At 46.0% G+C, this 27,669-nt stretch overlaps 2 protein-coding genes across 2 annotated transcripts in view; one reads left to right on the forward strand and one right to left on the reverse strand.

Annotated features, from left to right (window-relative positions):
• Nucleotides 1–7,629, reverse strand: part of zc3h18 (zinc finger CCCH-type containing 18) — a 34,615-nt gene extending 26,986 nt beyond the window's left edge. The window contains exons 1-6 of the mRNA XM_084452760.1: nucleotides 7,470–7,629; nucleotides 5,879–6,063; nucleotides 5,030–5,425; nucleotides 3,046–3,130; nucleotides 2,577–2,728; nucleotides 2,200–2,295 (exon numbers count right to left, since the gene is read on the reverse strand). Coding sequence (XP_084308886.1) covers nucleotides 2,200–2,295; nucleotides 2,577–2,728; nucleotides 3,046–3,130; nucleotides 5,030–5,425; nucleotides 5,879–6,049 — 900 coding nt within the window. The 5' untranslated portion in view covers nucleotides 6,050–6,063; nucleotides 7,470–7,629. The remainder of the gene's footprint in view (nucleotides 1–2,199; nucleotides 2,296–2,576; nucleotides 2,729–3,045; nucleotides 3,131–5,029; nucleotides 5,426–5,878; nucleotides 6,064–7,469) is intronic.
• An 8,379-nt stretch (nucleotides 7,630–16,008) lies between these two features.
• On the forward strand, nucleotides 16,009–26,892 carry trhr2 (thyrotropin releasing hormone receptor 2; the record flags this gene model as incomplete). The annotated part of the gene is made up of 4 exons (XM_084452761.1): nucleotides 16,009–16,394; nucleotides 17,177–17,606; nucleotides 26,020–26,655; nucleotides 26,806–26,892. The coding sequence occupies 4 exons, from the start codon at nucleotides 16,009–16,011 to the stop codon at nucleotides 26,890–26,892; spliced, it is 1,539 nt and encodes a 512-aa protein (XP_084308887.1).
• Nucleotides 26,893–27,669: the final 777 nt, after the last annotated feature.

The following is a 27,669-nucleotide window of genomic DNA, read 5'->3' on the forward strand; positions in this document are numbered from 1 at the left end:
GGATAGCTCATAATCGGCCATATTGTCCTGTAAATACTACTTTACATATTTGTTAATATGAATGAATTATAGCTCCCAACACTTTATTTGAGCAACGTTTCGACCACACGGGGACATTTTGCCTGAAGAAGACCCTGTAAGGTCGAAACATCGCTCAAATAAAGTGTTGGGAGCTTCAATCCAGTGTGCGGATATCCTTTTCCACTTATAGATTCACATGTTTGATCTTGCCTTAAGAAGAGCACAGCTACTTCACTTTAACATGAATGAATGTCATGTGCCGAAAGGTGACAGGTTTGCATGCCTGCTTTGACATGGAATGTGAGGGGAGCTGGTTCTGAGGGTAGTGAGAGGATGTGAGGGGAGCTGGTTCTGAGGGTAGTGAGAGGATGTGAGGGGAGCTGGTTCTGAGGGTAGTGAGAGGATGTGAGGGGAGCTGGTTCTGAGGGTAGTGAGAGGATGTGAGGGGAGCTGGTTCTGAGGGTAGTGAGAGGATATGAGGGGAGCTGGTTCTGAGGGTAGTGAGAGGATGTGAGGGGAGCTGGTTCTGAGGGTAGTGAGAGGATGTGAGGGGAGCTGGTTCTGAGGGTAGTGAGAGGATATGAGGGGAGCTGGTTCTGAGGGTAGTAAGAGGATGTGAGGGGAGCTGGTTCTGAGGGTAGTGAGAGGATGTGAGGGGAGCTGGTTCTGAGGGTAGTGAGAGGATGTGAGGGGAGCTGGTTCTGAGGGTAGTGAGAGGATGTGAGGGGAGCTGGTTCTGAGGGTAGTGAGAGGATGTGAGGGGAGCTGGTTCTGAGGGTAGTGAGAGGATATGAGGGGAGCTGGTTCTGAGGGTAGTGAGAGGATGTGAGGGGAGCTGGTTCTGGGGGTAGTGAGAGGATGTGAGGGGAGCTGGTTCTGAGGGTAGTGAGAGGATATGAGGGGTGCTGGTTCTGAAGGTAGTGGATAACCAACTGTCGTTCCCGGCACATATGAAATCCGTGACACGCTCTTGCAGATTCAGATACAACATCAGGAGGATTCTCCCTTTTCTCACTGACGAAACGGCGCAGGTGCTCATCCAGGCCCTGGTCATCTCCTGCCTGGACTACTGCAACTCCCTCCTTGCCGAGGCCCCTGCGTCAGCCATTAAACCTCTGGAGCTTGTCCAGAAAGCTGCCGCTCACCTGGTGTTCAACCACCCCAAGTTCTCCCACACAACTTCCCTTCTCTGTTCTCTATACTGGCTCCCTGTAGCAGCTCGCATCCAGTTTAAAGCTCTGGTACTAGCAATGAGGGCAATGAAAGGAAGGGCTTCCTCCTACCGCCAGACCTTGGTCAAGCCCTACACCTGCTCCAGACCACTACGCTCTGCTACCTCGGGGCGTATGGTTGCCCCGTCACTCAAGAGGCTCCTGTGGTCAATCGACACGGTCACGGCTCTTCTCTGTCCTGGCCCCGCAGTGGTGGAATGAACTGCCCTCTGACATCAACACAGCAGAGTCCCTGCCCATCTTTCACCGCAGACTCAAAACTCATCTCTTCAAAAGTACTACCATGATCCTCCCTATTAAGCAGCATTATATTTTTTGTTTGCTACTCTTGCACTTTACCTTAAGCACTAGATTATGCTCTCATCCACTTGTTTTAGAAAGGAGATGCACTTTTGAGTTCTGGTGAGAACACCGACTTCCTACGTTAAATGCAATTATTGTAAGTCGCTTTGGATAAAAGCGTCTGCTAAATGACTAATGTACTAGGCCCACAGCACAACAAGGTGGAGGCTGACCCCCCTGCTGGTGAAACACCGTATCCCTGTGTCCAATCAGCCACATTGTTAGCAAACGGCAAAGCAAACGGCAAAACACGGCATACAAGACTGCTTCCAACAGCATTTTTGGGGAGTTATTCTTAGTCTTTCGTTCCATGTGTTTTTTATGACCCACCCAAAAAGACAATAACATTGGAAACGACTTTTCACTTGAAGGAGACTTCCACATTCTCACCATATGGACCAGTCCCAGTGGCCAGAGGAGCATGGCGAAAACTACATAGACCATGATCCTCAGCGACTTCTGACTACACTGACCTGAATCTGCACACTTGTGCCAGCCTTTTCCTTCTCCGTAGAATTACGGATGAGGATGACGTGAGCCGTGACGTCTATGAATCTACTGGGCATGCAACTATGGCTATGCAGATTGATGATGATGTCCGTACCTCTTTGGCATGTCGGAGGCCCCTCTCCCAGGCACTCTCCACAGGCGCCTCGACAGGGGGAGGGGGCGGGGGCAGCTCCTCGACAGCTGGGGCACCCTGGGAGAGGCACATCACACACACACACACACACAAACTATATGTTAATGACTCATAAAGCCACACACGCATTCAATAGACACAAGTGTACATTCCAAATACAGTGATTCACTAGTGTACGCACACACAGGCATGTACAGGCAGGCACGCACGCACGCACGCACGCACACACGCACGCACACACACACACACACACACACACACACAGAGACACAGAGACAGACACACACACACACACACACACACACACACACACACACAGGGTAGAGGTGATGCCGTACCCAGGGATTGTTGGGCATGAGTGGGTGTGGCCCCCCCCCGGGCGGGGCTCCGTTGGGGGAGAAGGGGTCAGGCTTGGTGATGAGGGAGTAGTTCCCTTTGTCATTCACACCCGGGTGGATGAACCGGCAGTTCATGCCCCAGGTGCAGTTACCTAGGAAACGGAGGATGAAGACGTTGGTAATTAAACATGTTAAGGACAACTCCGTACACTGCAGCTCCCAAGTGGAATTTACGCAATTTTCATGGACCTAATAAAAGAAGTAACACCTGACATCTGATATGAAGCTGCATAAACAGGACAACGGCTCCCCCTACTGTTTGAGACAAGTATGTTTAATTACAGAACACTGTTACAGAACAATATAATTCAAAATAGTCAAAAAAAAAATATCTACACACTTCTTGTCGTAATAAAATATTTGTGCACAAGTGTGTGTGTGTGTGTGTGTGTGCGTGAGGACCACCCACCTTTGATGAAGAACCTGCAGATGGGCCGGGGTCTGAGCTTCCTGTCCATGGGGTCTTTCACCTCCCCTTCCTCCAGGTCATCATCCTGCACAACAACACCACCACCACCCCACAACACACGTCAGTAATCACACACACACACACACACACACACACACACCTGTCAACTACAACACCCACCGATCAACACCACCACCCCACAACACACGTCAGTAATCACACACACACACACACACACCTGTCAGCTACAACACCCACCGATCAACACCACCACCCCACAACACACAAGTCAGTCATCACTAGGGGTGTAACGATACACTAATCTCACGATACGATACACGATATCGGGTTGACAATAACAGTACGATACGATACACTAAAGGCAGGTGTGAAGCACTGCAGTAGCGCTGCTGTTCTCACCAATAGTGCATTTCTCCACATCTCTACTCCACTACAATTTGTGAATTTAGAGCTTAACTGTTGTAATATCATGGATAGGCCTAGAGACAAAAGACGTGTTTGTTGTGTAGCCAGTGTTCACTGATATACAATAAACATATCACAATATAGTTTTCACCTTGACGATACGTACGACCGATCAACACCATCACCCAACAACACACGTCAGTCATCACACACACACACACACACACACACACACACACACACACACACACACACACACACACACACACACACACACACACACACACACACACACAAAACACACTCCTGTAAGCTACAACACCTAAAGTTTAACACCACCACCCCCAACACAAGTCATCACACACACACAACAGACCCCCATTAGCTACAACACCACCACCCCGCAACACACAAGTCAGACATCATACACACACACACACACACACACAACACCCCCGTCAACTTCAGCTACGACACACCGATCAACACCACCACCACCCCGCAACACACAAGTCAGACATCATACACACACACACACACACACACACAACACCCCCGTCAACTTCAGCTACGACACAAACCGATCAACACCACCACCACCCCACAACACACACGTCAGACATCACACACACAGCAAACCCCCGTCAGCTACAACACCCACCAAACACCACCACCCCACAACACACACGTCAGACATCACACACACAGCAAACCCCCGTCAGCTACAACACCCACCAAACACCACCACCCCACAACACACAGTTCAGCCATCACACACACACAACACGCACGTCAGCCACACACACATCAACCATAACACACAAATATCAGACATAACACATACAAGTCAGCCCCAACACACACATCCAATTAACCAAAACACACAACCATAACACACACTAAACCAAAACACCCGCCGACAACTACAGCACACACACCAACCACAACACACACACACACACACACACACACACAGCCCATTCAGGATATCCAACAACTATTCTATGTAAAGAAATACAGTGAGGACAGTATTGATTGGCATCACCACCCAGATCAAATATAAACCCCCTCTTTCGTGCCCCCCTACCAAGGCAGAATATCCATCCATGTTCTGATCTCACAACACTACAATGGTTTAGGTAGTATGGAACCAAAACCAATCATGTTGTCTAGGAAGTCCATACATTCAAGGGCCAATCAAGTGCATCCGAACATATTTCTAATATTTGAAACGTGTAGGCTATTTGTCTGAGGTCCACAGGTCAGATATCGACCCTCCTCTCTCTCTTATTTAAATAACTACAGGGCAGGACAATACCACCACCCAGGTCAACTATAAACCCTTATCTACAGAGAGTGACAATCGTACAACAACCAAGGACATCTTTTCTCCCAGTCTAATACTGCATACTTATGTAATATAATACTACATAAACTGGACAATGACCAGTGAAAACAAGTAAATATCCCCATTTCTCTTAGTGGACAGCAGCCAGGGAGGGGTTATATATCCACCCAGATGGCATGAAGACAGGAGCTCCGCGTCCAGATGACTTACGTCTATCTCTCCTTCGTCGATCTCTCCGTCATCCTCGTCTTTCTTTCGGTCCCTGAAGGACTCTCTCCTCCCTCTCTCTGTTGCCTTGGAGTCCTTAGCCTCTTTGGGCGACGGAGGGAGGATGCGTTTCTTCTCTTTCTTTTTCACAATTTTGTCCTCCCTCTCCTGGTGCTCCTCCTCCCCATCTCCGGGAGGCCTCTCCCCCTCCTCCTCGTCCTCTTCCTCCTCCTGCGCGGGGACGCTGGGCTCCTCGGGAACCTCCTCGTCGTAGTCCAGCTCATGTTCATCCAGCTCTCTGGACGCCTCCTTCATCATGTCCCTCACCACCACCCCCCTCCTCCGCCTCCTCTCTTCCTCCTCCTCCTCCTCGTCCACCTCTGGGGGCTCTACGGCCAGCTCTGTGGACGGATCCCCTCTGCCCTCCCTCTCTCCCTCCTTCTCTGTCCTCTCCTCCTCCAACTCCTGCTGCCCGGCCAGAGAGAAGCTGCTCCTCCCCTGATCAGGCTCAGAATCAGGGGACTGGGGGGTGTCCTCCATGACCCTCTCCTCTTCCTCATCTTCCTCATCAGCTGACCGGCTCCCCTGTGGCCCCTCCCCATCAACCAGCACCACAGTCTCATCTTCCTCCTCCTGCTGCTCTACCCCTATGACTCCTCCCCCCTGCTCGTCAACCTCAGGGTCAGACCCCACAAACTCTTGAACCACCTCATCCTCGTCCTCATCTTCCTCCAACTCCGAGTCCCCCCCTCTTCTTCCTCCCTCCTCCCTGTCCTCCTCTATCCTGTCGTCGTCCTCCTCCTCCTCTTCCAACTCTGAGTCCCCCCCTCTCCCTCCTATTCCCTCCTCCTCTATCCTGTCGTCGTCCTCCTCCTCATTGAGGAGCTCGCTATCTGAGACCAGCCTGTCATCCTCCTCCTCCTCCTCCCCCTCGTCTGGGGAGACCAGCAGATCGGTGTCCGACAGGCCCTTCTCCTCCTCCGGGGACAGGGGGGACTGGCTAGGGCTTTCAGGGGTCTCCATAAGAAAACCTTCCACTGGAATAGAGTAGAGATAAGAGTCAAGATCCAGTACTTTCACTCATGAAAGAAACTGCAGTCAGTTGGATGTTATATACATTATGAGCAATATGTCATTGCGAAACAATGCACTATAGATATTGGTTTGGATTTCAGCTGCGCAAAATGAGCACTCCTCAGCCTATGCATCGTTCAAGATGTATGTTTTGTTCTGAAATACACGTTATGTTAAATACAGAAAACTAATAAAAAGTATAGTCCATGCTTGACTAACCCTATAAATGAAGATACACATTTGAAAGCAGCTAGCTAGCTAACCCTGAAATATATGTGGATAAATCAAATGTCTTCTATCTACCAAAATTAACAGCCCAAATCAAGAGGGACTAATGTTAGCAAGCAGCAAAATGCTGTAGTCATTCAAACTGCCCTCTGTTTCACTGAAATTGCAGGTATCTATCTGGATTCTCAGATTGTTAGATTACTAAATTAGATAGTCAGCCATCAAGTCAAAATCAGAGCACAGCGCAGGGGGCTAACGGTAAGCAAGCTAACCAGGGGGCTAACGTGAAGCTAGCTAACCAGGGGGCTAACGTGAAGCTAGCTAACCAGGGGGCTAACGTGAAGCTAGCTAACCAGGGGGCTAACGTGAAGCTAGCTAACCAGGGGGCTAACGTGAAGCTAGCTAACCAGGGGGCTAACGTGAAGCTAGCTAACCAGGGGGCTAACGTGAAGCTAGCTAACCAGGGGGCTAACGTGAAGCTAGCTAACCAGGGGGCTAACGTGAAGCTAGCTAACCAGGGGGCTAACGTGAAGCTAGCTAACCCGGGGGCTAACGTGAAGCTAGCTAACCAGGGGGCTAACGTGAAGCTAGCTAACCAGGGGGCTAACGTGAAGCTAGCTAACCAGGGGGCTAACGTGAAGCTAGCTAACCAGGGGGCTAACGTGAAGCTAGCTAACCAGGGGGCTAACGTGAAGCTAGCTAACCAGGGGGCTAACGTGAAGCTAGCTAACCAGGGGGCTAACGTGAAGCTAGCTAACCAGGGGGCTAACGTGAAGCTAGCTAACCAGGGGGCTAACGGTACCGTCCGGAGATGTGGTCATGCCCAGCCACAGTTCAGCTAACTCTCTAGCTAACTCTCTAGCTAACTCTCTAGCTAACTCTCTAGCTAACTCTCTAGCTAACTCTCTAGCTAACTCTCTAGCTACCGTTAGCTCGCTAGGCCCTAAACTGACAGCGCGATACAACGGCGAGACAAATGTCAGGTTTGTTCCAAAAGACGCAGCAGATATGCTTCAATAAAGTTTAAACAAAATGCATATGGAAAAAGCAACTTGACACTCTTTGACACTATTGCTTTCTGCTCGGCTTGGAAAGCACGCGTTTCTACAATCAACAATGAAGGATTCCTCCTCTCACCCACCAGGTTCCCTCTGCCGCTAATCTTTGAAAATGTTCAATCACCTTTCCAACCTGAACCACTTTGAAGACAGGGCTCGTGTCGTTAAGAACTACCCAGTTTTTATATTACTGTTTTAACGCTCTTTTTTAAGCAATTGTATGTTTTTTTATCCGCTATGCTGAAGAAAATAAAAAAACTCGACACGATACAGAGAGAGCGGCCATTACCTTGACGTCATCAAGATAGGACCGTGTCGACGCGCAAAGAAAGAAGTCCTCTCAAGACCCGTGCTGGAGACAGATCTGAGATCAGTGTACTTGCCTAGATCCTTCCATTGAAATCCAAGGGCGATTCATTAAATCTGACGCAGTATCAGTGTTTGAGCCTGGGGACAGTAGTCACGGTACACTCTGGACAATTTGTCTCTATGAAATTTCTCATGGTCAAATAAATGCACCCAAAATTATAACTCAATGAAAACTAATAAAAAGCTAAGCCCGTTCGTTTTTGTGCGTGGCTGTAAGCCAGCGCACCTAGGATAACGTTTGTCCGGTTATCAATCCGTCCCTCCCTCCCTCGAATGTTGACCTGCATTTCTCAGTTATTCTAACCCCAACCCACACTCCTTCCCTTATAGGTCAGATCCTATCGCAACCCCAGCCCTTATTCTAACCCCAACCCACACTAGACACTGGAAGAAGGACAACAAAATCAACCTGCCAATCTCCACTGCACAAGTAGAGTAGCGGTGAAAGCATTGGATTCCCACCCGGGAGACCGGCGTTCAAGGCCCTGGGAATGACTTTATGGGACTATACCCCAAACCTCCACATGTTCATCCTTTCACTCCGACCTTTACCCCTTGCCTTATAGTAGTGTTTCAGATTTTCCCGGATTTAGCCAATTTTAATTCCCAGGAATTTTCTGACCTCTTCCCGGGTCATCCCGGGATTTCCCGTAGAAATTGGAAGTGATTTTTAAATGTGGATTTATGCTATGTAGACAAATAAATGCAACAGAATAGTGATATTGTATAATAATGTATCACATTAAACGTTTTATTTATAAAAATCAACATGTGAAAAAGAAAAATAACTCAAATTCGCAATTTAAAAGTAGACTATGCGAGGAAAAAAAAAATCTACATTGTAGGCTATAGGCCTTAAGCCTAAACATTTAAATGAACCAAATTCCTATCCCATCTTGATTAGGCTATTTCACTTTCCTCTGTTTGATAAAGTGGGACTTGAGGAAGCAAAGAGCATTGATGGAGCGGTCACTAACCCGGTTCCTAAGCTTAGTGACAAACTGTCCGCATACTGAGAATGCTCGCTCGGCTTCTACAGACGTTGGCTGAATAGTGCCAAGAGCCGCGTAGAGCAGCTGCAGATTTTTGGGGCGCACTTGTGTTGCCTTGAAGAGTGCATATTCCTTTGACAGGATATTCTGCAGGTCATTCCCACACTTCTCCTTTGGCTTGGGACTTTTCATGCACGCATCGATTGCTTGCTGCAGTTCAGCCTGCAGGCTCAGGGTGGTATGAGTCTGTTCGGTTGATTCCGTTCCTTGATCTGGTGGTGGTTGGACTTGTGAAGGCCCCTCAGTGACAACAAAAAGTCGCTCGAACAGACTGAGTGCCGTCTTCAGTAGCATAGATCTGGAGGGCATAGCAAAGAGCTCATCTCCGGGATTGACTATCACCGGGTTGTGGAGATACCTAGAATAGGCTTTATAACGCGCTATCATTAACCTGTATAAGCAGGCTATTGGTAGGCTATTATTGTTGTAATTGTATTATTAGATTATGGTTAATATGCTACAGCAATTATAATAGGCTAGCCTATATTATTATTATTATTATTATTATTATTATTATTATTATTATTATTATTATTATTATTATTATTATTATTATTATTATTATTATTAGCCTACGTGAGACAGTGACACTGCACACTATGCAGTACATGTTTGCCTCTGATCCACTGCTGTAGCCTAGTTGGCTAATGTCTCTGATCCACCGCTGTAGTAGGGCTTAAACTAACCGGTGCTTCTTTTTCTTTGAATCTGCGCGCATAACTTTAAAAAATAAAATAAACATAGCTCATATTCCCACTTATCTAAGAAGAAAATAATACATTTCACACAATATATTGAGTGTTTATTAATTGTTTTAGGCTACTAATGCACAATGGTTAAATTTCCAGCCCAAAAAAACAACCTCCGGGAAGGCGGGTCCCGATGCCATTTCCCGGGAGGGAAATGACAGTGGCCCTACCCGGGATTCCCGGGATCCCGCCTGAAACACTACCTTATAGGTCAGATCCTGTCCCTACCACAACCCTTATTCTAACCCCAACCCACACTAGGGACTGGAAGAAGGACACCAAAACCAACCCGCCGATCTCCACGGCACAAGTAGAGTAGTGGTGAGAGCATAGGACTCCCACCCGGGAGACCCGGGTTCCGGTGGGGATGACTTTATGGGACTATACCCCAAATCTCCACACATTCATCCTTTCACTCCAATCTTTTTATCCCTTGTCCAGAAACAGAAGTTGAACCAATAGGGAGGGAAAGTGAAAACATGCGCCCCTAGCGGAATTGTTCCTTTCGGAGAGGAATTTCAATGTAAACTCCCATAGACCGGATTTTTAAATAATTACTACGAAGCCATTTCGGTGAAATTATCAAAACAAAAACGTGTGAGTGTCTTTAAAGTAATTACCTACTAACCGTGAGAATGTTAGTTGTTGTGAGCTCATGAGCTAACTGGCTATCCCGCTCTTATTGTGCTGGATCAGGATTGGAAGCATTGAAACTGATGTGTGCAGGCGACAAGACCTATCTTAATTTATCAGACATTATTTCATGGCATTTCAATTCACAGCTATTTCAGTGGCATGACTAGCTTCCGTTCTACCAGTCCTGAACAGAAACAAGCCAGCCACGCACATAAGCCAGGCTAGACCTGGCCTGGTTGGTGTAGGCCTAGTTGGTGTAGAAACGCAAGTGCGGAGAAAAGAATGCGTTTGAACGCAAGGGGGCAGAAATTAGTCATGAACGCGAGAGGCGTGCACAACTCCCTGGTACCCATGCTGGTACCAAGGCACCAACGCACAGTCCAGGGGCTGCGTTGGAGATAAAAGCGCATAGGCGCAAACTATAATGTCATTGTACCGAGGGTCCACGAAACTGTCAATTCTCTTGGAAAAATGTAAATGAATCCAAACCCCACAGTGCTCAGTGTGAATTATACTTGGATGACAATAATCAGCAGGCAGAGGGAATTGGGACAGTGCGCGCTCAGAAAAGATGGACATAAGGTAGGTTCTTTTCAATTGTCTTGACTGTTGCCGGGTAAGATGTAAAAGTTGTGGTTAATGTTCTGCACTACTGCAGCACATGCTGTATGAAGCCCACTGTAAATAGCAACACAGTTCTTAATAATGCTCTTTACGCACCAAATATTTGCGTTTGCATTTTGAATAGAAGAAAACAATAAAATCATTATTAATAGTTCTGGAGCAGTCACGGGGACGTCACTTTACCGGTAGATAAATCTGGTGGAAATCATTTTGCAACAGTATTATTAGTCTATGGAAACACCAGCCTCATATGTGCGCATTCTGTTTGCAGACTTTTCGTCTGCTTTCAACGCTATCCAATCGAACATCTTGGTGGAGAATGTTAGCTATGGGTGTAGATCAGACCCTAATACAGTGGATCCAGGACTTTCTAGTAGGCAGACGACAGTGAGGGTGGGTCAAAGTCAGTCAGCAACCACCACAACAAATAAATATTTATTTTATATACTAATGATTGTGTCAGTCACCACACTAGCTGTTCTAATCAAGTTTGCAGACGACGCTGCCCTAGTGGGTCTCTTAACGGACACAGAGCAGGACTACAGGACTGAGGTGGACCACTTGTGCACGGAAAATACACTTATTCTAAATATTTCAAAAACAAAGGAAAACTGCAACCAGTTACCCTACAAGGTACACCGATTGAGACGGTGGAGGAATATAAGTACCTGCATGGGCACTATTGTTGACTCCAAACTCACATGGACTGCAAACACAGTGGCAAGATACACAAAAGCACAACAGATACTTTATTTTTTAAAGGAAGCTACGCAGCTTCAAGGCAGACATAACAACACTGAGACTGTTCTACCTGAACTTCATTCAGAGCGTGGTGACCTTCGCCATCCAGTGCTGGGGTGGAAGTCTGTCCATCCAGAACAGAAACATGCTGGACAAGGTTACTAAGAGATGGGGAGGAAAATCACTGGCTCAGATGTTCAGAGTATCTCTCAACTCTCTGATCATTACACCATCAACCTTGCCAGACGAATACTGGATCATTCCCATCCACTCTGCCCAAAACAAGGACAAAACAAGCCAGCACTTCCTTTGTGCCAAGAAGCATTAAATTATTGAACAGCTGTTGATGCCTGTTGCAGTGGTGATGATGTTGATGCGATGATGTTGGTGAGGATGCTCTCTGGTGGGGACCGGGTTGGACAGCCTAGAGGTGGTGGCAGAACAGAGGATGAGGAAAACGTTGGCGGCCATGTTGGCCAATCCCTCCCATCCGCTGTATCGTGAGCTGACGGGGATGAGGAGCAAATTCAGCCACAGATTTGTTCTCCCCCGTCAGAGTACAAAAAGATTTGGACAGTCCTTCATTCCAGCTGCACTCCGACTCCACCACCAGGCCCTGCGGGGGGGGGGGGGGCCTGGAGTTGACAGGCTGTTGAAGACCCCTGCTTCTCAGACTTTGACTGCACATGAACTTGAACACTTTAGTTTGCCCTTGCACTTTAGCTTGCATCCTAGCTGGCACTGTGCTTATTTCTTGAGAGTGCACTGTTTATTTATTTATTGCATTTTTTTCTGTCTGTCCTCCTTTTATGTGTTCTTAAGCTATTTGACAACACAATTTCCCCAGTGGGGACAATCAAGGTTTTCAATCAATGGTGATGAGAATGATGGTGGTTGGTGACATTGCGGTGTTGGGCGTACATTTTAATGTTTTATGTATGCTTGACGTGTGCTAAACAAATACCCCTCTGGGGCAAGGTTTCAATTCAATTCAATGACTCTTGGAGATGCATATTATGGGTATCCGTTCCAACTCATCTCGTGTCTGCATGCTTGGTGGAATGATGTGAGCAGCAGTGGTGCATGCATTCATGTGATCCATTAATGGTACAGGTTGGCCCATTATGTTTTTTGCACTCCTTTTCCACATGAAAAAGTCCTTCATTTGATGGGCTTTCATCTGAAGCACAGTACAATATATCTTGCAACATTTTAAAAAATGGCGACATGAATTCATGTCCGGTGCTGCTGCGCTAGAACAACTGTGTAAGAAACCATGGAGTTCCAGTTTCTTCAGTAGCACTTTATTTTGAAGGACCCCTTAGACAGTCCGTAGATGCTCAAATAACTAAACATTCAGAAACTGTACAGTATGTAATGGTTGCGGGCCCCTCAAAAAAAAGTGAGACGGTGTTTTCTACTTAATTATGATTAAGACTGTTGTGATTGGGACAGATGCTGTCTGGACAGCAGCTTCCTCTATCCACTTCCTGTTCCCAGTGACCACCCAGGCCTCTCCAAGAGGATAAGAATCAAACTGAACTCTCAACCTGCAAGGTGCTGAGGGCAGCCAGTCCAGAGTCACTAATGGAAGTCCACTATGTTTGTTTGTGCCTCAGGATTGAACAACCCACAAAAAGGTCAAACATCCAGAGATTTCTGTAAACAATATTTCATTGATTTTTCAGAGAACACGACAGTGCAGAGCTGAAGCAACAGACATCACTGACATCACAACAGACTGACATCAAAACAGAGGAACAGACGCCATTAACATCACAACAGACACCACTGACATCACAACTGACATCACAGCAGACACCACTGATATCAAGAGATATCACTAACATCAAAACAGAGGAACAGACATCACTGACATCACAACAGACATCACTGACATTACAACAGACATTACTAACATCACAACAGACACCACTGACATCACAACAAACATCACCACATGTACAATCATCTTCAGGGGAATAGATAAAAAGAGGAAATCCCTTTGACGGAGAATGAGTTAGTCAAAAGAAGACTATGGTTAGCAAACTAGGATTATGTCCAATGTCAGTGATTCATTTTGCACACAGAGGGTGGAGAATGTTTGTTCAGGCCTGGCTGCAGTAATCTACTGAACATGAAGAAGTGCTCCCCTGACAACAGCAGTCTGGAAGAAAACACACATCCTTGACTATTGTAATAAAACAGTGACACAAACATTCTTGCCTAAAAGATTAAAAGACAACAACAAAATACGCTAGTACTTTATAACTACTTGGTGTTGAGATCTTGTTATTGTTTTACTTTGCCTTTTCAGTTTAAAACCATGGCAACGAAGCATCGGAACGGAAGCATCTCTCTGCAAAGCAATATGAAACAGCCCCAGGACAACATGACAGATATTCAGAGCTGGAACCAACTTTATTGGGCTGTAGATTTGGGATGGGATAGGGGTGTCAGATTGATGGTATGTGGGTTGGATTTAAATGACTTTTCATTTCATTCAATTTATTAGAGGGAGCCTGCTGGAGAGACTCAATCTCATTTACAAACAGAGCAGAGAGAGAGCAGAGAAACAGCAACAGATGTCTGCAGCATTTTCATTCTGCCACTCAGTCACACGATGCACACACAGATAATTTGATTTTGGGCCTAATCTGAAGCACTCATTACCTGGAACGAAGGTTTGGCTGGGTGGTTGGCTGGCTGGGTGGTTGGCTGGTTGGGTGGTTGGCTGGGTGGTTGGCTGGTTGGGTGGTTGGCTGGGTGGTTGGCTGGTTGGTTGGCTGGCTGGGTGGGTGGCTGGCTGGCTGGCTGGGTGGTTGGCTGGTTGGTTGGCTGGCTGGGTGGTTGGCTGGCTGGCTGGCTGGCTGGCTGGCTGGGTGGGTGGGTGGTTGGTTGGGTGGTTGGCTGGCTGGCTGGCTGGGTGGTTGGTTGGTTGGGTGGTTGGCTGGCTGGCTGGCTGGCTGGCTGGCTGGCTGGCTGGCTGGCTGGCTGGGTGGTTGGTTGGTTGGCTGGCTGGCTGGCTGGATGGTTGGCTGGCTGGCTGGCTGGGTGGTTGGGTGGTTGGCTGGCTGGATGGTTGGCTGGATGGTTGGCTGGCTGGGTGGTTGGCTGGTTGGTTGGCTGGCTGGGTGGTTGGCTGGCTGGCTGGCTGGCTGGCTGGCTGGCTGGCTGGCTGGCTGGCTGGGTGGTTGGTTGGCTGGCTGGTTGGTTGGTTGGTTGGCTGGTTGGTTGGTTGGGTGATTGGTTGGCTGGTTGGCTGGCTGCACTGCAAAAAACATTAGTTAAAATACAAGAAATAAATACTGAATTTGAGGAGAAATTACTTAATACTAGTGAAACTATCTGTCCATGCAGCAAGATCATTTTACTTGATAATAAGTCTTAAAATAAGCTGGTTCGAGTATAGAAATAAGATAAAACTAGTAAATAACCTTTAAAACAAGATCATTAATCTCATATTACCAAATCTAAGATTTTAAATCTTGGCAAGCTCAGAACAATTTGCAGTGTGGCTGGCTGGTTGGCTGGTTGGCTGGCTGTCTGGCTGTCTGGTTAGCTGGCTGTCTGTCTGGTTAGCTGGCTGTCTGTCTGGCTGGGTGGTAGGCTGTCTGTCTGTCTGTCTGGTTAGCTGGCTGGCTGGGTGGTAGGCTGTCTGTCTATCTGTCTGGTTGGCTGGTTGGCTGTCTGTCTGTCTGGTTAGCTGGCTGGCTGGCTGGCTGGGTGGTAGGCTGTCTGTCTGTCTGTCTGGTTAGCTGGCTGGCTGGGTGGTAGGCTGTCTGTCTATCTGGCTGGTTGGCTGGTTGGCTGTCTGTCTGTCTGGTTAGCTGGCTGGCTGGCTGGCTGGCTGGGTGGTTGGCTGGCTGGCAAACAAACAAAATGTCACTAGCACTTCCAGTCCTGGAAGTGACTGTATATGTGTGTGTGCGTGTGTGCGTGCGTGCGTGTTGGTGTGTGTGTGTGCGCGCCTGCGTGTGATAATAACAATGGCCGTCAATGTGAATAAGAATTTGTTCTTAACTGACGTGCCTGGTTATTAGAGGTTACAATTATTGTCTCTTATTTCTCTGTTTCCAGGAGGATTACTGGAGATCTGGACACAGGGAGAGTTAACCTCAACATGGTAATCGGATTCAGTCTGATTACAACTGTCTAAGAACAACAGGGTGGACATGATGCAGAACAATGATGTTTTGTTAAAAGGCTGAAAGACACAAAGAAAAGGGGTGGATCTTTGAAGAGGAACACGCTCACAGCACAACAAACACTCACAAAACAATACACACTCACAACACACAACACTCACAACACAACAAACACTCACTTTTTCCCCCAAATCACAAATCGCTGATCATCTGCCAAGCTAAGTCTCACTCACACACACAACAGAACTAAATACAGACACGCACACAAACACATCACTGAACATACTCACACTATCACCAAACATGGCAGAGAACGTGAGTTCCAGAATGGACACGCCCACCAACATCTCATTGGTCAGCACCAGTGATCCCGTCTACCAATCCCTGCAGTACAAGACCGTGTCCATCTTTCTGGTCCTGCTGGTCTGCGGTGTGGGCATTGTGGGTAACGTCATGGTGGTCCTGGTCGTCCTGACAACGCGCCACATGCGCACGCCCACCAACTGCTACCTGGTGAGCCTGGCCATTGCCGACCTGACGGTGCTGGTGGCGGCAGGTCTGCCCAATGTCTCCGATAGCCTGATGGGCACCTGGGTGTTTGGGCATGCCGGGTGCCTGGGCATCACCTACCTCCAGTACCTAGGCATCAACGTGTCCTCCTGCTCAATAACAGCCTTCACTGTGGAGAGGTGAGTAGCATGCCAGAACCTCATATTAATGTTGGCCATTATCTTCTAATAGTAATGTGCTTTATTAATTGTATGTAGATGATATGTGTAATGTGCTTTATTAATTGTATGTAGATGATATGGGTACCATGCTTGTGTGGCTCGAACCTAACAGCCCTGATATTCAAAGTCTCACACTCTAGCGACTGAGCTTATCTCAGCATCTCCAGTCCTGGATAGAGATGCTCTTTGTCACTTGTTTAGAAAGGAGATACTGTACACTCACTACCCACGTTAAATGCAATTATTGTAAGTCACTTTGGATAAAAGTGTCTGCTAAATGACTGTAATATAATGTAATAGAGAAGAGGAATGATGTCACCATAGATTGATTAATAGATTGATTAGATTGAGAGTATTTGAAACGTCATTGAGGTGCATTTGATTTGTCTCACTGTTGCCACTTGGAATGGTCCATTGCTTCCATTGCACATTGTTACAATGCACAAATCAAGTGCACCTCAGGTATTTTTCAGTATTTGCTATTGCAATTTGCATTGCAAATAGCAATTAACTAGTGTCAATACCTTGCTGATTACTGCCTGGTGAGCTACTTTCTTTCAATTAAGAATTTTAAATGTCATAAAGATTAAATTTACTTACGGAGGATATCTGAGATGTGAAGAGATGTGTTATTAGGTTAGAACTTTGTTGTGTCATTAGTATCACCTACTGTTTGTGTGTGTTTGTATGTATGTGTGTGTGTGCGCGTGTGCATTTGCGCCTGCGTCGCCTCCTCCCAGGTACATCGCCATCTGCCATCCAATGAGAGCTCAGACGGTGTGCACGGTGTCGCGGGCCCAGCGCATCATCACGGCCGTGTGGTCGCTCACCTGCGTGTACTGCATGCTCTGGTTCTTCCTGGTGGACATCCAGGTGGGGCGCGACGGCACCACGCAGTGTGGCTACAAGGTGACCCGCAGCCTCTACCTGCCCATCTACCTCATCGACTTCGCCATCTTCTACGTGGTGCCACTCCTCCTTGCCATCGTGCTCTACGGTCTCATCGCCCGCATCCTGTACCTCAGCCCTCTGCCCAGCTGCCCGGTCGCCGGCAGCGCCGCCGCTGCCACCCCCGCCACCCTGCGCCGGAGCTGCTGGGAGCCCACCGCCGAGGCAGGGAAAGGGGCCCGCCAGAGCCGCACCAAGAGCGCACTGGCCTCCAGGAAACAGGTGACGTCCACAGCCATCCATCCCTGCTGCCCTCCAGTCTTCCTCCCCCCCTAACCCTGCTCCCCTTCTCTCCTCCCCCCTTCCTCATTTTTTCATTTTCAATTTTATTTGGAAGGGACCATGTGCAATTAAAACATAAATGTAAAAACATTTGATGCATTGCACCAGAGTTAGCCTTAGGCTAATTTGCATCTGCAGTCCCTGTAAACAGGTAACAGATAAAAACAACAGACATAATAATCTCCTCATCCCCTCCTCACGTTTGCCTTCCAATGGCTGTGGTCGAACTGACTCGTGAGAGGAAGCTCTTTCATATCGAACACACCTGAGACACACAGAGGTATTTAATCTATGTACAGTACTTGACACAGGTTTGCTCCATAGCAGATATTGAGGAGATCACAGGCATGAATTATCATTTTTTAGTACACAGAAATTTATCAAACTCTATCATATCAGGCAATCAGAGTGCTGGATGCAGATGAATAAAAGCAGTGAGAGTCTATTGAGGAGCTGAGGGGGCATCGTCATCTGCAGTATTAAGCACACTTCAGAGTAAATCTCAAATCACATTATGCAAATCTTCAGCTTAGATGGAGGACCCTGATCCCCTTCAGACTCACATCTGCAGTCACTCCTTCACAGACCCGTTTGTGCACACGTGCACACACACACACGCGCACACACGCACACACGCACACACACACACACACACACTTATAAACCAAACTCACACACACGTGCAGGTACACACACACATATATATATATACACACACGCACACACGCACATGCACGCACGCACACACACACACACACAATCAACACTATACGCCCCAACCAGCTGGTTCCGAAGCTGAGAGGTGTAGGCCTGAGCAGCTCCATATGCAACTTAGTAGAGATAAGATATTGTTAGGACAAGTGATAACAAGAATTCCAATGCACCTGTAGGCTACTGGTTATACAGTACATGGCGAAACTTTCTAATAAATTCTACACACGTACATACACAACCACAAACACACATACAGACACACACTCTTTACTGCGTGTTCTGAAGAGAACTGACAGCCTCCGTAATGCTCAGTCTGACATTTCTTATCTCAGTCCTGAAACAATATGAGACCAGGGGCACACAGATGCTACGCTGCTCAGGGAGGTAGGCTACTCTACGAGCTGGGACAAAAGAATGATTTCATCTAGACTGTGTGCATGTGAGTGAGCTCTTCTAGCATGGTTAGCTCAGATAGAGGTGCTGCCCGCCAGACCCCCAATAAACAAATGGGGACAAAATATAATAACCTCTTTTCTTTTTCTTTCTTTTAATGCTTTATTAACAATTTGCATACACACATACTGTTGACTTTCGTTGTCTTTTATTATTGTCCTTATTCAGCTCTGCGTTGTGTTTTGATTTCAATGAAAGACGGCACACAATGTCTCACAAATACCACACAGTCCAGTGTCCCTTCATTCAGATGTATCCAAAAATGAATCTCTCCAACACAGGATTTGAGCGACAATCAAAAGCTGTTTAATTACAGAAGGTTATAGCATACCAAAAGACGATGGCATCTAGTCTGATGTTCAGCTGGCCTGTCTGTATGGCTGTCTGGCCCAAATCAAATCATCTGAGCTCGAGCAGGGTTCTTATGGTTCGGGGGCGTTCCACCCCTTCCCCGATCAGACTGGTCTGGTCTCTCCTGCAGCTAACCAACAATTGCTGTTGTCCACAGAATGGACCAACCATGGAATGTCACCCTTATCTCATAAGTCTATGGAAGGGAGACACAGTTTCTTACAGAAAACTCCGGTCGACAGCCACACTCAGGGGTCAACATCATAATTAGAAACAGCTAACAGGATCAGGTTAAACCACGACATTTCTCTGGAAACAGTCATTTTCATCAATACACACAAAACTGTTTCCAGCCAGGGATATATAGAAAAGAAACACAATGACATTTTTGAAATTAAAAATACAAAACATACAAAAATAAGTAAATACCATGATAAACTCAGTCTATTGTTCCATATTGCTTCAGTTCATGAAAATAGTATTCCAAGTTGGGTTTGGAGTCCGTCCACTTCTTTTTGTGAATGTGGAATTTTCCTAGAAATAAAAGCATTTGTACAAAATAAACAAAGTATTTTTCTTTTTCGTCTTCAAAACAAAAAATATGTTTTTTTCTTTAAACTGAATTACCTCTTCAGTTTTTCTACCGATGTAGTTTTGTACATCCGCCCAAAACATTTGAGTATATGTACAATGATAAAACAAATGACAAATTGTTTCATCCTCTACCCCGCAAAAAGTACAAGAATATTCAATATCAATCTTAAATCTCTCTAAAGTTTTCTTTGCTGGATATATTCGATGCATAACTTAAAGAGACCTCTTTAAAGGAGTAGTAAAGGGAAAATGCATGTTTAGCTCTGTTTTAAGGTTACTTATGATCATATACAATGGTTCAGATCAAAACGTTGACAAAACTAGCACTTGTGAGAAAGTCTGATAATTGCTCTACCACTGTTTTGGTCATACAATGGATGTGGGTGGGCACCTTGAAAAATCTTTCAAAAACATGTTAAACTCTCGATTTGAAATAAACCTTTTTTGATATGTACGGCCATAATTTGTGTAACAAGAATGAATAAAAAGGGTCTAAGTGGACATCCTTGTCGTATTCCACGACATATGCAAAATCTAGGAGTCGTACTGTGAGCTAGTTTAACAGAGCTATTGCATCCCTTGTATAATGTTCCGACCGCTTTCAAAAAAGTATTCCCAAAACCAAAACATGTAATGGTTTTAAACATAAATTGGTGGCTTATCGTATCAAACGCTTTATAAAAGTCAACAAATAACACCAAGCTATCGTCCAAAATATATTCATTATAATCAATCATATCCAGAATTAATCGTATGTTGTTATATTTTCTTCCAGGCATAAAACCGATTGTTCTTCTTCATCATTCAGTCCTAATTTAAGCCTTTTAGCAAAGACCATGGCAAATATCTTTGCATCATTATTTACTAGACTAATTGTTCTCCAATTTCCAATACTTAATTTGTCTTTTTTTGGTTTAGGGATCAGTTTAATGAGACCTTGACGAAGAGTTGGTGGAAGCTCTTCCTTTTCTATGGCTTCTTCAAATACAGCAACTAAAAGCGGGGCTAAAGTTATACTAAACATTTTATAAAATTCACATATCAACTCATCGTTCTCAGGAGACTTATCTTTAAGATAACCTATACACTTTTGAACCTCTGTTAAACTAATTTTAAGGTCACAAACTGTTTTGAACCCATCATCAATACCTTTAATATTCTTTTCAATATTTTTAATAAACAAATCAATGTAACTTTCATTTTCGATATAGAAATCAGCTATGTATTGGGAAATAATCTTTTTGTTTTCACATACTTGGTTATTCATTTGAAGTTTGCAGAGAGAAGATTAAGTTTATTTTTTCCAAATTAAAAAAATATTTAGTGCACTTCTCTCCCTGTTCTAACCACTTCCTTCTAGACCTGACAAAGGCCCCTCTGGCTTCTTCCTCATACATTTTATCCAATTCGAGTTGTAAAGCTGACAGTTCTTTTAGTTCTTCACCAGATAATCTTACTTTCTCTGACTGCCTTATTAATTTGGTAAGTACTTGAGATTCTCTTTCTTTCTTTTTCTTAGAAATTCCTTTTCCAACTTCTACAGCCAAGTTTCTAATGTCATATTTCATTAATGTCCAAAATTGTTCTGTGAATTTGCCTGTCTCCAATATTTTTTGACAATTTTTTGGGTTTCATTTTTAAATTTCTTATTCTGTAATAACGTTTTGTTTAATTTCCAGTAATCTCTATTAGTGTTACCTCTAACCGATGTCATATTGATCTTAATTGTAACAGCCTGATGATCTGTAAAAACTGTAGGTTCTATTAGCACAGACTCCACCTTATCTTCCATGTCTGAGGAGACCAACCAGAAATCTATACGAGATTGCCGAGATCTATCCTTATTACTCCAGGTATACATTTTTTGGTTTGGATTTCTGTGTCTCCAGACATCAATGAGATCCATTCTATGAGGCATATGTTTGTAATGATAAACTGAGAATGATCAATATCAACAAGATTTATCCATCTGCCATTTGTATCTGTTTCTATTTGGATAGGTGACTGATAATACTACCTTTACATTTTCCCTGTAGTATAGCGACCCCTGCTGACCTGTTACTCCCAAAGGAAAACCACACATTTTTTCCCCACTGACTTCTCCAAAATGACACATCTGTTTCTGAAGCATGAGTCTCTTGAACAAAATAAAAATCAGCGCTTTTGTTTTGACAATATAAAAATAAAAATGTTCTCTTTAATTGGTCTCTAATACCCCTGACATTCACAGATAAAATAGAAATTGACATCAAGAACACAAATAAACAAATAAAGTTGTAACTTTTTGTAACCTCTAAACTCTTCTGCTTAACTGCAGGAATCACTGCACTAGTGTTGAACGCTGAATGTTGCCTAGTCAGCATACTGTGTAAATCGCATAGCTATAGGTTGTATCTTAAATAAAATATCCCATCGTACACTTAACTTTATCTCAGTTTACTTTATTGTTAACCTTTCATTTCACTATTATTTCCTTCCCGTTTACAAACGTCTTATTTCCCACGAAGTAGGCCTTATCACCTCTCTTTCTCGCTGCCTCCACGGCCGGCCACAGACGACTGCGGGTGGCTCGGTCTTCCGCAGTCAGATCCTCTTTGAATTGGAGCCGATTGTCCTTCAAGTAGCTGTTCTTCATGGAACCTCTCCATAGCATATCTCTGGCCGTTCTGGATAGGAACCTGATGATCACTGGACGCGCTGACTGGTTGGGTCCTCCGTCCATGGGTCGACTAGAGGATATTACAGAGTTTGTGCAGTAATTCCTGTGTCTTATGGCTGCCTTCTCAAAATACGTCTGGACCAGTCGCTATCTCGAGTCGACTCCCCTATAATAATAACGGGTTGCTGGATAAGGAAATAGGTTGAATGACAGTAAACAGTCTCCGCTCGTTGCTTTGGTGTGAATAGTTCAGTTTTAGAATGTTGCAAAGCACAGTTTTGGGTTACGTACTTGTTTGGCTTAAGTACTTGTAGGTCATTAAGCCCCGAGTGACGGTTCCAGCATCCTCTTGTAGTGGCTCCGCTAACAGGTAACAGGTGCGTCAGGTTGTTAATTGACACCAGCTGCTGCCGAGCGGAGCCAACCTCTCCGGCGGGGCCTGGACATGGGGCCTGGAGTCTGTGCCTCCGGGTAGCGCGCCTCGCTAGCCCCACCACGCCCAGAGCAATTAGACTCCCGGACCTGACCCGAAGTACGAGCCGGGCCCACAACAAATTTGGGGTGAAAAAATATGTATTATCTCCAACATTATTCTCCATTTACGTCAGTGATTTAGCTAGTCAAATTAAAGCCTCTAACTTGGGAGTTAAAGTTGATGACCAAGCTGCCTTTCTGACAGTCCATACATTTACTTCAGTTTACTTCAAAGTCAATCAATCAATCAATCAATCAACCAATCAATCAATCAATCAATAAATCAATCAGTCTTCATGTTCTATATTTCAGGGTTTCAAATTATGCAATATCAAAATAAATGTTTGGATACCACCAGCTGCTGCCACTGCTCCAAAGTGAGATTAATATTGATCTGGAAATGGAAGAGAGAAAGCCTGCAGAATGTATTTTTTTCTTTAAGACAGAAACCCGCTGATAAAACTGAAATTGAAAATGCAGGAAACAACATTTGTTCTTTCTTTTTCACGTCAAAATAAATGGCTGTCTGGATCCGGATGTGAAAGGAAGAGTTATGTTTTCTCTTTACCTGTGGCTGAAACTCACAGGCCTGGAAGTGGACGGAAGAGGACCAAGAAGAAATGGGGAAGCATCCTGAAAACAGCCTGGAACAACATGTCTGCATTGTTTACATGAACTGATTATCTTCTCTTAGGGAAATCAGGAAACATTTTCAAGAGATCAATATAATTCCACAGCGTCATATTCTGGTTAGATTCGATTGACTCTTTTTTGACCCATAGCTTCAGTGAAGTAGGGCTCTCAGAAGGATAGATGGGATGTTTAAATACATATATTGCTGCAGAAGACTCTAACCTCCTGCTGATCCTCATGTTGAATGAGGGCAGCCCCGAGGTGAGTCACAGTGCCTTGCTAAGGCCACTCCAGTGTATGTTCTGCAAACAGTTTATCTGTGGCTTCCGATGAACAACTGAATCTCATAATCCCACAGATTAGAGACAGCAGGGTCCAGACAAGGCCCAGGTGAACTCTGGGTTCATTTCGGTTTCCTTGAACTACTGTATACAAGAGTAAACCAAGTATTTGACAGAAGTAATGTTTAACTCAGGGTGGTTATGAATGAGTTCTGCTGGGGGTTGGTTGTTACTTAAAGACTAATCACAGTAACGATTCTGTCTACAGTACACTATATAAACTGTGCTGCAATGTTCCAGATTGAACCATTTGAACCATTCTAGGGGTGGCTGTATAGCTCAGGAGGTAACCTGCAAGGTTACAAATAGAAAGAACCATTTAGGGCTACAAAAAGTAGCCTACAATACCTTACAGAGCCAAAGGGTTCTACTGTATCTGGAACATCAGGATTCTATCTGGAACCATTTGTCAGAAGGTTCTTCTAGTGTTCAGTGTTTGTTTGAGTGTACTCTGTAAACTAGCTTCTAATTTGAGCGACCGTGTGCCTGGTTCACTCCAGCACCAGGCTCTGTCACGCGCAGCCCCTTGCTCTGCCAGCTCGGTGTCAGAGGGCTGTTTACCGCCGAGGCAGAATGACAATAATTAGATTCATATTTTAGAATGAGGTCAATTAAGGGCTTTATGGTGGCGTGGCGGATTCCTTTATTCCACCTGCGCTAGCTGCCGTCACCCTGCCCCGCCGCTGTCGTGGTTAATGGGGAGTGTTCTTATCTCACCTAGCATTTAGCGTCAGAGAGACGTGGATGATACTGCAGCCTGTTATCACCACACCACCACCGCCGACATTCTTTGTTTAGCTTCCATCACAACAGAGAGAGAGAGAGAGAGAGAGAGAGAGAGAGAGAGAGAGAGAGAGAGAGGTGGCTTCGCATGAGACAACACCGGCTATGACACCGGGAAGGCAGAAGCGTGTAGACAGAAAGGCGAGCTCGGTGTGTGTGTGTGTGTGTGTGTGTGTGGGCGGTGGGGGTGGGGGTGTGGGGGGGTGTAGGGTAATGGGGGGCTGGGGTTGGGGGGAGAGGGGGGGCAGCAGTGGTATTGTCAGAGACTGATAAGGATAATCATAAGCTGGGCTGGTCTGCTCAGTCCATCTCACGGGGGCTCTGGAATGTCTGCTGTCGCCATGGTCACAAAGCCAGGGGCTGAAAGATGCTGTGCTCCGTACTCCCTCCTCCTTCTCTCTCTCTCCCTCTCCCACTCTTTCTCTCTCTCTCTCCCTCTACCACTCTTTCTCTCTCTCCCTCTCACACTCTTTCTCTCTCTCCCTCTCCCACTCTTTCTCTCTCTCCCTCTCCCACTCTTTCTCTCTCTCCCTCTCCCACTCTTTCTCTCTCTCCCTCTCCCACTGTTTCTGTAATCGTATGTCACACCAGTCAGACCGCACGGGGCCTCATTGACCCAGGCTAGAGAGTCTGCTGAGCTGAGAGGACAACCAGCCTCGCATTACACACACACACACACAATTACACACAGACACGCGCACACACGACTACACACAGCTCCGCGCACACACACACACACACACACACACACACACCCACCAACACACCCATCAACACATCCACAATGCACCATCGACCAAAGTAAATTCCTTTATCAAAGCAGCGTTGAGGCTTGCTATAATATTGATCTTAGCTTAAGAGGACAGTGAATAGTGAAAACACATATTAAGTCATTTGTTCTGCCTTCTTCTTCTTCAGATGGGTTAGATGTTTGTTTCTCCTCTCCCCCCAGGCGAGGGGCTATCCTTTTACCACCCCGAGCCTGGGTGGGTGTTCTGCCTTCACCGTGTCTAAGAGTCTGATTTAGGGTCTGCCAAGCAACTCCCCTGTCACCCCTCCTACTGTTATATTTCTATACTCTGCTTCCCATTTTTCCTCCATCTCCCCTTCCTCTCTCATTCATCTCTCCTTTATCTCTCCATTTCTCCTCTCTCCATCTCTTCGCAATCTCTCCCCATCTCTGCTTCATCTTTCACCCCATCTCTGCCTCCATCTCTCCTCCATCTTTCCTCCATCTCTACTGCATCTCGACTGAACCTCTCCTTCACCTCTTCTTCATTTGTCATGTATCTCTACCCCATCTTTCCTGCATCTCTATCTGCTGGATCTCACGTCTCTCTTTGTCCCCCAGGTGACTAAGATGCTGGCGGTGGTCGTGATCCTGTTCGCGCTTCTCTGGATGCCCTACCGGACGCTGGTTCTGATCAACTCCTTTGTGGCCACACCCTACCTGGACGCCTGGTTCCTGCTCTTCTGCCGGACCTGCATCTACGCCAACAGCGCCATCAACCCGGTCGTCTACAACCTCATGTCCCAGAAGTTCCGCTCGGCCTTCCGCGGGCTGTACCGGTGCCAGAAGCAGGACGTCCACCAGCGGACCCTCTCATTGGTCCAGACCGGGTACAGCACAGTGCGGGAACCTCGAACTCTCCAGCACACTAGCAACGGAACCAACGAAAAGGCCCAGAGAGTTACAATGGATACAGCTTCCGCCAAGGACAGGCAGATCAAAGATGGCTGCCCAGGGGGGGAGGGGAGCGTTGAAGATCATGTTACCCCCCCAGCCAATGAGAAGAATAACAAAGGCCCAGTCGACAACTCATCATCCAATGACGATGAAGGAGCGGTGACTTCAGATTTCTCCATAGCCAATGACAAGAGAGGTGTAGATTCTATGGACACTTCTGTAGCCAATGAGAGCAAAGGCGTGGATCCTCCTGACGTCTCCTCAGCCAATGACAGGAAAGCAGACATCGACCCAGAGACAGTGAGGAGTGATAGGGAGGATCACTCTGAAGAAAAGAGTGAAGACTCAAGCCCTGGAGAGATCAAACCCACGCCAGGGCACACACAGACGGCTGAGGAAAGGATGGACCATACTGTTGTTTAGAGCCATGTCCACGCCATGTTCACACAGAAAGAGAGCACGGTATCAGCCAGCACCCCCGCTGACGTTGATAGCATCTTCAGCCCTGGAGGACGCGGCGGGAAGCCAGGAAAGTAGAAAGACATCCCTCTCGTTACTTTTGTTTTGTTTGCACATTTCATGTGCATCAATCACCTGTTTACTTATTTATTTAATTTATCTATTCATTTTTGCTTTATTGATCCAGGAAGTCTACGATATGGAAAGGTTTGCGCTCTTGACTCAAGGTTTACCAAGGACTGGGTCAGGTGCGAGAGGAACCTGGAAGGGTTGATCCAGGAAGTACCATTGAGACAATGTGACCTCCTTCACCGTATTCTGCTGCTGGTTAGTGTCTCTTGTTGTGGTTGAGAATGACATCTATGATATGATACTACAGTTGGTGTTCCACTGCACAAAAAAGTTGCAACTCGACTCGACTCTACTTGCTTTACCTTTTGCTCCACTGCCCAAAAGGTGAATACAGCTGAGTCGAGTTCCTATTCTTTCAGATCATGATCCTTCAAGGTCACGAGCGAGCTGAAGCAAGCTGAAAGGTGATGTGAAAACACTGCAGACTACTGATTGGTCAGGCAAATTGCAAAGGAACCTCAGCCACTTGTAGACAACAGTACATGGGATCTCAAACAAGTGAAAATTTGCATTGTTACGAGCTATAGAGTAGGCTACAAGCATTTTCAATATGGGTGAATCTTCTACTCTCTTGTCTAATTAGTGGATTAGTAACAAGCTGTGATGCCACATTCTGGACCAATACCATAGCTAGTTGCAGCTAAAAACCACATACAATACGGGATGAAATTCACACTGATTGAAAGACCGTGCTATAGTGTTATGACACGACACTGAAATAGA

Source organism: Borostomias antarcticus (genome assembly GCF_949987555.1).
Source record: "Borostomias antarcticus genome assembly, chromosome: 18".
NCBI lineage: Eukaryota > Metazoa > Chordata > Actinopteri > Stomiiformes > Stomiidae > Borostomias > Borostomias antarcticus.